Source organism: Lagenorhynchus albirostris, chromosome 18 (genome assembly GCF_949774975.1).
Source record: "Lagenorhynchus albirostris chromosome 18, mLagAlb1.1, whole genome shotgun sequence".
Classification (NCBI taxonomy): Eukaryota; Metazoa; Chordata; class Mammalia; order Artiodactyla; family Delphinidae; genus Lagenorhynchus; species Lagenorhynchus albirostris.
Window position 1 is genome coordinate 24,557,450 of NC_083112.1, and position 12,871 is coordinate 24,570,320.

A 12,871-nucleotide genomic window follows, 5' to 3' on the forward strand; every position below is an offset into this window, starting at 1 on the left:
AGAACCATGAATGTTAGGCTATCTCTCCGTTTTCCTCATGTGGAGGCAGTTTGGGGATTCCTTTTCCTTTTATATTCAGCCGAAGGTGACTGAATTTTAAGTTCCTACTATTAGGAGAGGCCAAATATATTTTAGTTCCTTAGATTTTGTAGAAAATACTAAGTAGTGGTCCCCTGGGGATTGTAATATATCCTATACTTAACTGATTAGTTGTCTAGTGGCTTGTCGTGTATGTAAACTATTATTGCATTGTCTGCCTTAACCAAGCACTGTGTTTAGCACGTTTGGAGTTCTAGAGCTGCACTATTCAGTGTAGTAGCACTAGCCACATTAAATCAAATTCAAAAATTCAGTTTCTCAGTCTTATTTCAAGTGGCCGATAGCATAGATAAAGAACATTGCCATCATCATAGAGAGTTCTATTGGACAGTACTATTCTAGATCACTAATAATTAACTTTTTACATAAATGCGCTCATCCCCTTTGAAATACCAGAATGAATGAATTAATTTTAGGTCTTATGAGCATGGTTGTGGATAAGGGCATAAGCTTTAAAGTCAAATAGCTTCCCTTTAAATGTCAAATCCACTACTGATTAGCTTCTAGATCGTGGGTAAATTACTCAACTGTAGGCTCTTCATCTGAAGATGGGGATGATACTACTTCTTACATCACAGGATTGATTTAAAGAATAAATGAGTATGTAGTGAATAGAGCTTCAAATTTTAAAAGTTCCAATTACTTAAATGCCCAAAGAAACCCTGAGCAGTTTATTTCTGAAATAGTCACGTGATACCAGTCATTGTTGTAACAACTCCTGTTCTTTTTAAATTAAAATTTTAAACTTGTGATTATTTATGTAAAAATTTCTTATTATTCAATACAAATACATATTTAATTAGTTTAAAATTGGTGTACTTAAAAGCAATCAGTGTATGTTTTGGGGCAACTGTTCTTCAGCGTTCATTGATAAATAGATCATGCCCCTCAGGTATGTGGTTGGTTTTTATTTATTTATTTATCTTAATGAAGTATAGTTGATTTACAATGTTGTGTTAATTTCTACTGTACAGCAAAGTGATTCAGTAATACATATATATACATTCTTATTCGTATTCTTTTCCATTATGGTTTATCACAGGATATTGAATATAATTCCCTGTGCTATACAGTAGGACCTTGTTGTTTATCCATTCTCTGTATAATAGTTTGCATCTACTAATCCCAAACTCCCAATCCATCCTTTCCCCACCCACCAGGTATGTGGTTTTAAAGTCCTTGAAAAAGTGGACAGCTTGAGCAACCGCCCTTTATACAAGGATACCTTACATCTCTTAGTAGACATAGATATAAGATTACTACTAAATGAAGGAGTTTGGTTTCAGTAAGAAAAGTGCCTAAATTAGAGTTGAAGCTAACAAAAAAGGATATAATAGATGAAAAGTTGCTTATGGGTACACTCGGTGCCAGTTTTTAATTGGTTAGAGGCTCCTTTCAGTTTTGTCCTGGTGATGGAATTGTAAATGAAGAGTGGCCTGGTTTTGATTACCTGATTCTTTTTCTTTTTTTAATTGAAGTGTAGTTGATTTATAATATTGTGTTAATTACTGCTGTACAGCAAGGTACTCAGTTATACATATATATACATTCTTTTTCACATTCTTTTTCATTATGGTTTATCACAGGATATTGAATATAGTTCCCTGTGCTATACAGAAGGACCTTGTTGTTCATCCATTCTATATATGCCAGTTTGCATCTGCTAATCCCAAACTCCCAATCCATCCCTTTCCCACCCTTCTCCCCTTTGGCAAGTCTATTCTCTATGTCTGTGATTCTGTTTCTGTTTCATAGATAGGTTCATTTGTCATATTTTAGATTCCACATATAAGTGATCTCATACAGTGTTTGTCTTTCTCTTTCTGACTTACTTCATTTAGTATGATAATCTCTAGTTGCATCCATGTTGCTGCAAACGGCATTATTTCATTCTTTTTTGTGGCTGAGGAGTACTCAATTGTATATATGTACCACATCTTTTTTACCTGATTCTTAAAGAGAAAGCAGAGGCAGATGTGTTTCCTGAGAAAATGAATAAGCAAATTTATCCACAGGTTAAACATGATACCTATAATCAGAGATTTCAAAAATTATAATTCTAATATTGTTTGATAAGTAGCCATAATTTCTGGTTGATTGATCATATATCCCAATTTATTCTTTCTTTCCTTAATTCTCTTATAAAATAGGTCCCAAATATGCCTCAGGAAGCTTTGGACAAATTGTTATCATTTACACACAAACTCAGAGAGACACAGGATCCAACAGTAAGTCTGGGTTATTTTCCATAGGATTTTCTGTTGTTGACATGCTGCTTTATATTCTTAGAGTTCAGTGCTGTAAAATCTATTTTTTAAGCTGATATATTTATTCCTTATGCTATGCTTTCTCCTATGTATATATCTTACTGTTTCAATGACTTTAACATTTCTTCCAGCTCCTCATGGCTGGTGTCATAGAAAACAACTTTTAACTTTAGGGGAGTACTTGGGTATTCCAGGAGGTTTGGGTCTACTTCTCTGTCTCCTGTGCTGAGCAATCTCATGTATTCTTATGGCTTCAAGTATCACCTCTGTGTTAATGCCTGCAATTTTATCTTCAGTTTCTAACTTCTTCCTCACTGATTCTCTATTTCGGATTGTATTTACATTTTGGGATGTTATAGGGGCAGGAAACTTTTACCTTCTTTTGTTCTAGGTCCTTTGGCTAGCCTAATAATTAAATTGACATGACACAGTTTAATAGGAGAAAAACAACAAATTTAATTTTGTACATGCAGAAGCCCCATAAAAATCTGAAACTCAAAAAGTGACCAAAGCAGGTAGCTTTTATACCTTTTAGTCAAAGAAACAATAAAATTCTGAAGAACTGACAACACAAAGAAGTTTGGGCTTGGGGTAGTAATTAAGTGAAGAAGAAACAAGGTTTATATAGCCTTCTCAGTCCTAAATTTCCTATTTCTGGTGATAAGGATGCTTTCTACCCTCCTGGTACAGGGAGGGTATCTGTTTCATGGGAGATTCATTTCCTGCTTTCAGGGGGACAAAGGAGGGTCAGAGCGTCCTTGCACCAGCTAAGTCCCATCCTGGTGCCTGGCACATACTAGAAAATTAACAAATGTTTGCTGAGTGCATGAATAAATTAATTAATTAGTTATTAATTTATTTAGTAGATTTCCCTGGAGTTTTCTCTCCCAGAGAACATTACATTTTCATAAAAGAAATGAGGAAAAATAGAAAATTTATTTTTAATAATTTTTGAAAAGACTTTTCATATTTTTAAGCTGAATTCCTATTATTAATCATGTTAATCCAAAAAAAAACCCTTGAGGTGTGCTCTTAAACTGAATAACCATGGTAACTAAGGGAATGTGCTCACATCCTCACCCTTTTTTTGCAAGATAAAACTGCAGTTAGAAATTTGATATTATAAGTGTTAAGTACATTAGGATTTTTAAATTAAAAGTACATTCTCAATTTTCAGTTGGTAATAATGTGAGAACAGAAATAGCAAACCCTTTACTCAACACATAAGTGGCTAAACTTCTTTCTGATTTAATCCTGGATGTTATTGCAAAGCATTTTGGTATTATCAACTGATGTGGTATTTTTTCTTTTTCTTTTTTTTTTTTTGCGGTATGCGGGCCTCTCACTGTTGTGGCCTCTCCCGTTGCGGAGCACAGGCTCCGGACGCACAGGCTCAGCGGCCACGGCTCACGGGCCCAGCTGCTCCGCGGCATGTGGGATCCTCCCGGACCGGGGCACGAACCCGTGTCCCCTGCATTGGCAGGCGGACTCTCAACCACTGCGCCACCAGGGAAGCCCTGATGTGGTATTTTTTAAACTCATGAGAAGTCCTTACTGATCACTGGAATGAAATGTGAAGCCTGAATTCAGTGTCATGTTTGGAATTAGGTTAGAATTTTGTAACCTGGAAAGTTACTGTATGGTTTAATAGGACTCTTGTCATAAGAATCTTCTGGTTGGAGTCATTTGTCATACATTTTCCATGATTAAAATAGGAATTTTTCATGGTCTCAAATATTAAGATGAGAATTACTATCATATTTAACTTCTAATACTTTCGATCATAGTGGCTGAAACAACCTTATCCTTAATTCTTCCTACTTTCTCACATCCGTCCTTCTTTCTCGTATCCATAAGTTGCCAAGTCCTTTGAAACATTGGTCTGATCCCTTCTCCCGCTTCTTATTGCCAGTAACCTTACTGTAGGACTTTCTCTCTTTATAAGTAGGTAACTGAAGTAGCTTTCTGATTCCTGTCTCAGTTTTCTCTGTCCTTAAACTACTTTGTATATTCCTGCCAGTTTAGTCTTTCTAAAATCATGTTACTAAGTCCTATTGCCTTTAGAAGAAGGGCCAAACTCCTCAAAAAGTGATTTACGGGTCTTTGATATTAGGGAGCAAGCTTTCCAGCAGGACCCTCTAGTAAAGCTGGGCTGGTTTCCTCACATTCTGCTTGTATTTCTGTTCCTGTTGCTTTCGTGCCTTTGTTCATAGCATTTCTGCTACCCACTTGAACATTTTAAGCCCCTATAGCAGTTTTGTCAAGTGCTCCACTTATTTTTACATTAAATTATATGCTATTTTGAATTGCAATTTATGCTTTCTTATATGTAAATATTGTCTCCATGTCTAGAATGCAAATTTGTTGAAGAAGTCTGAGTCAAATGTTTTGCTTTTGAGTTCTTTGTAACTTAGAACGTGTTTTTTAATAGAAAAAAGGATATGTCATAAATGGTGGTCATGCTCCTAATCTAGTCCCCAAAGGAGTGTTTAACTCATGTTGTAGCTGAAATATAATGCTAATAACAGCAGTCCAACATCTCATGGAGCTGTGAAATACACGATAAAGGAGAAACCAATTCACTTTCTACTTCCTTGGGATGTACAGAGATGGGCTTAAGCGAAGTGATAAAAGGAACAAACAACGTAGTGTAGTTTTGGCATCCTCCTACCATCCATTCTGAATCCTCGGTTAATTTAATAGAGTCTCCTTCTCCATTTCCTCTGGTGCTCAGGGCCACTTTATTGCCCTTGTCAGACTCTGTGACATCTCACCCTGGTCTCTTCTGTGCCTCCCCACCACCACCACCAGTGGACCAGTTTACTTCAAAAGTTCTCCTCTTCTCTTGATTTTCAGTGAAAACCACTATCTTCTAATGCTGCTGATCTTAGTTAGACATTAGGCGAGTAATAATCTGATGCATTAGATTCCTACTAATGTGTAGGTCCCGTTCCCTTCCTCTGTTAGATTTTTTTCATTTTGAAGAGGCTGACTTTAAATAATAATTGCTGGACTTCCCTGGTTGCGCAGTGGTTAAGAATCCACCTGCCAATGCAGGAGACACAGGTTCAATCCCTGGTCTGGGAAGATCCCACATGCTGTGGAGCAGCTAAGCCCGCAAGCCACAACTACTGAGCCCTCGCGCCACCGCTACTGAAGCCCGCGTACTCTAGAGCCTGCGTGCCGCAACTACTGAGCCCATGCGCCACAATTACTGAAGCTTGTGTGCTCTAGGGCCCGCATGCTGCAACTACTGAGCCCATGTGCACCATGAGGAAACTGGGGCTTCAAGAGATTAAGAAACTTGCCAGAATCACACAGCTAATAAATGGAAGACTGATTTGTCTGACTCCAAAGCTTATAAACTTTACTATTACATTATGCTGCCTGCTAAGGTAATTTCAAATTCAAGTCAACAAATATTCATTGGTACTTACCATGTCCTGAGTTCTATACTAGCAGCTCTATTAATGGGATTTGGGGAAGAGTAAGAACACAAAGGGAAATTATTCTGACAGTGTCAGAGAAGGATTCCAAACTGTAAGCTGCCCCCCAAGTGACAACTGGTTGACACCTCTATAATCAGAAGGCTAAATTGTCCACAACTCCTTTTTTCTATTTCAGAAGTCATAGATTTACTTAAAACTGTAAGCATTTCTGCCCATCTTAACAGTTTGGCTTTGTGTAAGCAGGAAAAAAAAAAAGAACAAATGGTTAATTGTACATAAGGGCTATTTGTAAGTCAGGTTCAATCTGTACAATGTAACATCTTTCCTCCATCCAGCCTCCTCCCCCCCAAAAAAAAAACATGTATGCACAGTACTTTAATTGAATTTAATTAATAAATAGTTTTTATGGAATTTTTTAAAAATGTCTTTAAGGATGTTTTAAGTGTAAATTGGTTTCTGTTTATTTTATTTGTAATTCATTAGCAGTACATATTTATTTTAAGTTTGGCCTTGTCCTTAGGAATAATGAATTCTGCTATGATACCCATCCAAAGGGACTTTCAGCAAGTTGCAACAAGACTCTTAACAGCCTGTCTTTGCCTTTTGGTAGGCGCAGTCATTGGCAGCATCCCTTTCTACCAGACAGCTGTTGAGGATTTCTCGTCGGCTGTCACAGTACCCTAACGAAAATCTTCACAGTGCTGTCACTAAAGCCTGTCTTTCCAGGTAACCATATTCTCCTTTCTCACTGAATTCAACTTTCTGGGTCTTTGCTAAAACAGTGACGTAAGTTTCAGAGTCTGTACTCACAGGTCTGGAAAAAGTATCAGTCTGAATATGTAGCTATTTCAGCCTTGTGTTCAGTTTTTACAACATATATTACCTTACTTAGGCATAGTAATAAAGAGATTTTTATAGATGAGAAAACTAAGTCACTTACTCAAATCAGACAGTAGTAAATAAGTAAAAGTAGGTTTGATAGTTGAACACTGGCTCATGTGTCTTCTGAGCGAGTGCTCTTATGTACTTAGCACCTCCCAAATTTGCACTGGAACTTTCCATGCTTGGTAGTACTGTCCTGTCGCCCAAATTTGACAAAACTAACATCTTTTCAGTCTACACTAATATTTTTCATACTTGTTTGGAAATTATTAATAAAGCATCAGCTTATATAATTTCCTTACAGAACCATACTTGCATGAAACTATTTTAAAAGAATAATAAGAAAAGATTAATAGCAATGTCCGATAGACCTGGAGATTTCTTTTAGACTCTTTTCATATGATCTGGTAATTATTTTTATGGTGGTTATAACTGTTGTCCATTCATTCCTTGATATATTAAAGGAATTAAAAGAGAATCTATATTCAGCTTAGGAGGATCTCTAACTGCCCTCTATAAGTTTTCAGCTTAATGGACAATTTTTCTTGTAGTTAAAGTAAGCTCCTTATGTTGCAACTTGAATTTGTTCTGTGGTGAAATGAGGCTAAAATGAGGTTTGTTTCCAGTGTCTTTGGGGTACTTCTTTGAATAACTAATAATTATGAGAAATAATAAAGTTGATTCTCCTTTTCTTTTAAGTAGATTAATATTAGGCTTCCAAATGAAAATTAGAAAAAAACATGCTTCAATTGCCTACTTTTTAGGCTCATGAACTGAAGAAATTATTGGGTTGGCCAAAAAGTTCGTTCTTTTTGGGCAACCCAATATATACAGAAAGATTCATTATCTACCCAGTGTTTCCTTAGTCAGAACTTGGTTATAGATGTGTATTAATAGAAGTAAATAGTCAATGCCAAGTAATACAAACAGTTTCGGAGCCTAAGGGAAAATAATACTTTGGAATGAATGAAATAATCATACACAAAGCATTCTAGAGACCGTTCTAGAGAGCAAACAGTGAAAACAAAACAATTCACTCTGAGTCTAGCATAATCTTGATGCCTAAACCAGACAAGAATAATGTATGAAAGGAAAATTATAAATCAAATTCATGGAATGTGTAGGAAAATCCTAAATGAAATCCAATTGTAGCTAAATATATATCATATATATTTATATGATATATATAATTTATTTATATATATAAATAAATTATGAGCAATTTGGAGTTATCTCAAGAATGTGAAGATTTACTATTCTTTTTTAAAATTCACCATATTAACATATTACTGAGAAGAATATCATTTAAATAAATCAGTAAAAAGGATTGGATAAAACTCAACAGCCAAACTTAAAAACAAGCCAAAGCAAAAATAAGCCAAAAATATTCTTAGTTAACCATGAATGGACGGAAATTCTTTAATCTGATAAAGGGTATCTACTAAAACTTTATAGCGAACATTCTTATGGTAAAATACTTGGCTCATTCCCTTTAGAGTTAGGAACAAAACAGGAATGTCACCTTTCTATACTTTTAGATTGGCTAAAGATTATATGATTGGCTACATAAAAAATTCAAAAGAAGCTACATATAAACTACATATTAGAACAAATAAAATATAATGAGATTACTTATGCACCCAAGTCAGTGATATTCCTATATTCCAGCAAAAATCAATAAGGAAGTCTAATTTTTAAAAATAATACCATTCAAAATAATAATAGAAAGCTTTGAGCATCTAAGAATAAATCTAATGAGTGACATATAATGCTTTTATGGAGAAAAACATAAATCTTTATTAAAAGCTATAAAAGATAGCTGTGGGAAATGGGAAACTGTACTATGTTCATGAAAGGGAATATTAAGTATTGTCAGGCTGTTTGTTTCCCCCCCAAGTTGATACGTAGATATAATTTGGTCAAATACAACCAAGGTTATATTGAATTAGACAAGCTGATCTCGAAATTAATATAAAGGGCCAATAATATCCAAAGAAATTTTAAGGAAGATTTAAGTGGTGTGCTTTCTCCATCAGATATGAAGATCCATTATAAAGTTATATTTATTTATTTATTTTTTAACATCTTTATTGGGGTATAATTGCTTTACAATGGTGTGTTAGTTTCTGCTTTATAACAAAGTGAATCAGTTATACATACACATATGTTCCCATATGTCTTCCCTCTTGCGTCTCCCTCCCTCCCACCCTCCCTATCCCACCCCTCCAGGCTGTCACAAAGCACCGAGCCAATATCCCTGTGCCATGCGGCTGCTTCCCACTAGCTATCTACCTTCTACGTTTGTTAGTGTGTATATGTCCATGACTCTCTCTCGCCCTGTCACAGCTCACCCTTCCCCCTCCCCATATCCTCAAGTCCGTTCTCCAGTAGGTCTGCGTCTTTATTCCTGTCTTACCCCTAGGTTCTTCATGACATTTTTTTTTCTTAAATTCCATATATATGTGTTAGTATACAGTATTTGTCTTTTCCTTTCTGACTTACTTCACTCTGTATGACAGACTCTAGGTCTATCCACCTCATTACAAATAGCTCAATTTCGTTTCTTTTTATGGCTGAGTAATATTCCATTGTATATATGTGCCACACCTTCTTTATCCATTCATCCGATGATGGGCACTTAGGTTGTTTCCATCTCCGGGCTATTGTAAATAGAGCTGTAATGAACATTTTGGTACATGACTCTTTTTGAATTTTGGTTTTCTCAGGGTATATGCCCAGTAGTGGGGTTGCTGGGTCATATGGTAGTTCTATTTGTAGTTTTTTAAGGAACCTCCATACTGTTCTCCATAGTGGCTGAACCAATTCACATTCCCACCAGCAGTGCAAGAGTGTTCCTTTTTCTCCACACCCTCTCCAGCATTTATTGTTTCTAGATTTTTTGATGATGGCCATTCTGACTGGTGTGAGATGATATCTCATTGTAGTTTTGATTTGCATTTTAAGTGTGGTATCGGTGCTAGAAAAGACAAATAGACCATTAGAATAGACTACAGAGCCCTGAAACAGCCCCACATATTTCTGGGAACTTAGTATATGTTAGAGGTAGCATTATGAATTAGTGTGGGAATGGATGGACTTGTCGATAAATGGTTAAAAATAAAAAATATCCACTTTATTCCCATACAGAAATGTAAAATCCAGACATATGACAAAAACACCATAAGCCACTCTACAAGTTATAAGCCACAAACTAAGAGATGTTTCACAAGATTTCTAATCTCAAAAGGATTGCTATTCAGGAACTATAAAGTATGCAAATTAATGAGATAAAAGCATCACCTCTAAATGGCAAGAGGATTAATAGATGTGCAGGAAAAGTTAATTCAGGTAACCAACAAACATTTGAAAAGATGCTCAACTTACTATTGATCAGGGAAAATGACATTTAAAACAATAATCCGCTATCATTTTATACTTTTACAATTTCTACCTGTAAAAATAGCATTTTCCATGAGCAGAATGAAATGGAATTTCATGACTGCTGTTGGGATGGAAGTCTTGTCAGTTTGGGGGTGATCTTACAGTATCTTTATGCCTTAATATATTAATACTCTATGAATTGACAATTCTACTTCTTGATAATCACCTTAGAGATAGATTTACATGTATGTATAAGGAAGCATGTCGAAGAATGTTCATTGCATCATTGTTTCTAAGAATGAAAAATGGGAAACAACCTATCAGTCCATCAGTAGGGAATGAATATATAAACTGACATATTCATATAATGAGGTACTATACAGCAGTTAAAATGAAATAGATCTACATGTATCAACAGATATGGATCATGACAACATCAAGTCAAAAGTTTGAAAGAGGAGATTTCGCATATGATGCCATTTATATAAAAGTTTAAATACAATAAAAGTGCAATATATTTTTTACTTATACATATGCCACAAAATAAAAATATGGACAAGAAAGGTATACACCAATTTCAGAGTAAGAGTTAGCTTCAGGGATAGAGAGAGATGAATAGAATACTTAATATACTGTAATTTTCTGTATGCTTGAAGTAGTTCATGGTTAAAACTATTTAAAAACTAAAAAATACTTTCCATATTCATACACATATTTCACTGAATCAAATAATACGTTTTTCCACTGTTATCAACTGAACACAGTAAAATTCTATTTTGTTACCACCCCATGACCCTTTGCAAATAGTAAAACAGCTATCTTGTTTATGTATCATATGTTGACTTTAGCAAGGCTACAGAGTCAAAAGCCTTTTTATTAACCTTCTCTTTAGGATAGCACAATGGCAGGAAGGAACAACAAAAAACATTTCATAGAAAATTTTAAAACAAAAATTTAATATGATTTATATTCATGAAGTCTATTATTAAGCAGACAAAATCAAAAGAAACTCTCTAGCCTAAATTTGTTAAACATTAAATTTATTAAATATTAGCTTGGCTCTTTTATGTTGTTAATTTAATTTTAAAAATATTTTTCATTTATGTATTGTTTATGCCAGTTGAGTTCTGACTGGAACATTTCTTCATCTGAGGAAATGGCTCCCTAAGCACCTCTCATAGCCTATAATATGTGCATCAAGTCTTGGAGCTAGATGCGTAATTCATTTTAGATAGTTGAAAACCTAAGAGGCCAAAAGGAAGAAAACTTACAAGGTTAAGAAGATATCAGGTATTCTGTATTCCAAAAATTACTTTACTGTGGAAGAGTTAACTAGAAATCCCTATAAAAAGAGTTTTACTCCATTCAAGTATTTTGCATTACATTAAATTATTTACTTTTGGAAAATCGTGGGGTGATGATCCCTTAGCATAGAAATTTGGGGCAGAGTTATAAGAATTTAATCAGAAATGAAGATTAACTACCTTTGACATTGAGGTTATGAGGAAATTTTCCATTCATCAAAAACTTAGTTTCTGTACAGTATTTTTCAAAATTCCCTTGTGACATAAAATGAATAACAACTATATAAAATTTCCACTGTTTAAGTTATTAGCTAATTAATTTTTTAAAGTTATAAGCCTGCTAGAACTAATACACAGTGTTAAATGAGTATAATGATTATTGTGGGTGTGAATTTTTTGTTTTCCTGAAGAATGATTTTGTTTGCAGAAAAGACTGTTCAGGAATGTTTGGCTTAAAAACTGCTGTTGAGTTTTTTGTGTTTTTTTTTTTTAACATTTTTATTGGAGTATAATTGACTTACAGTGGTGTGCTAGTTTCTGCTTTATAACAGAGTGAATCAGTTATAGATATACATATATCCCTATATCTCTTCTTTTTGTGTCTCCCTCCCGCTCACCCTCCCTATCCCACCCTTCTAGCTGGTCACAAAACACCGAGCTGATCTCCCTGTGCTGTGCGACTGCTTCCCACTAGCTATCTATTTTACATTTGGTAGTGTATATATGTACATATATAGACTACCACTCTCTCATTTTGTCGCAGCTTACCCTTCCCCCTCCCTGTGTCCTCAAGCCCATTCTCTAGGATGTCTGCATCTTTATTCCTGTCTTGCCTCTAGGTTCTTCATGACCACTTTTTTTTTTTTTTTAGATTCCATATATATGTGTTAGTATATGGTATTTGTTTATCTCTTTCTGACTTACTTCACTCTGTGTGACAGACTCTAGGTCCATCCACCTCACTACAAATAACTCAATTTCATTTCTTTTTATGACTAATATTCCATTGTATATATGTGCCACATCTTCTTTATCCATTCATCTGTCGATGGACACTTAGGTTGCTTCCATGTCCTGGCTATTGTAAATAGAACTGCAATGAACATTGTGGTACATGACTCTTTTTGAATTATGGTTTTCTCAGGGTATATGCCCAATAGTTGGATTGCTGGGTCGTATGATAGTTCTATTTTAGTTTTTTAAGGAACCTCCATACTGTTCTCCATAGTGACTGTATCAATTTATATTCCCACCAACAGTGTATGAGAGTTCCCTTGTCTCCACACCCTGTCCAGCATTTATTATTTGTAGATTTTTTGATGATGGCCATTCTGACCGTGTGAGATGGTATCGCATTGTAGTTTTGATTTGCATTTCTTGAATGATTAATGATGTTGAACATTTTTTCATATGTTTGTTGACCATCTGTATATCTTCTTTGGAGAAATGTCTATTTAGGTCTTCTGCCCATTTTTGGATTGGGTTGTTT

General features: G+C 35.0%; 1 protein-coding gene across 3 annotated transcripts in view; it reads left to right on the forward strand.

Moving 5' to 3' along the window:
• The window catches only part of VWA8 (von Willebrand factor A domain containing 8), a 366,706-nt gene that overhangs the window by 136,221 nt on the left and 217,614 nt on the right, over nucleotides 1-12,871 (forward strand). For all 3 annotated transcript variants that reach the window (XM_060128726.1, XM_060128728.1, XM_060128727.1), the window contains 2 exons: nucleotides 2,250-2,327; nucleotides 6,426-6,541. In XM_060128726.1, the coding sequence (XP_059984709.1) occupies nucleotides 2,250-2,327; nucleotides 6,426-6,541 (194 nt within the window). The remainder of the gene's footprint in view (nucleotides 1-2,249; nucleotides 2,328-6,425; nucleotides 6,542-12,871) is intronic.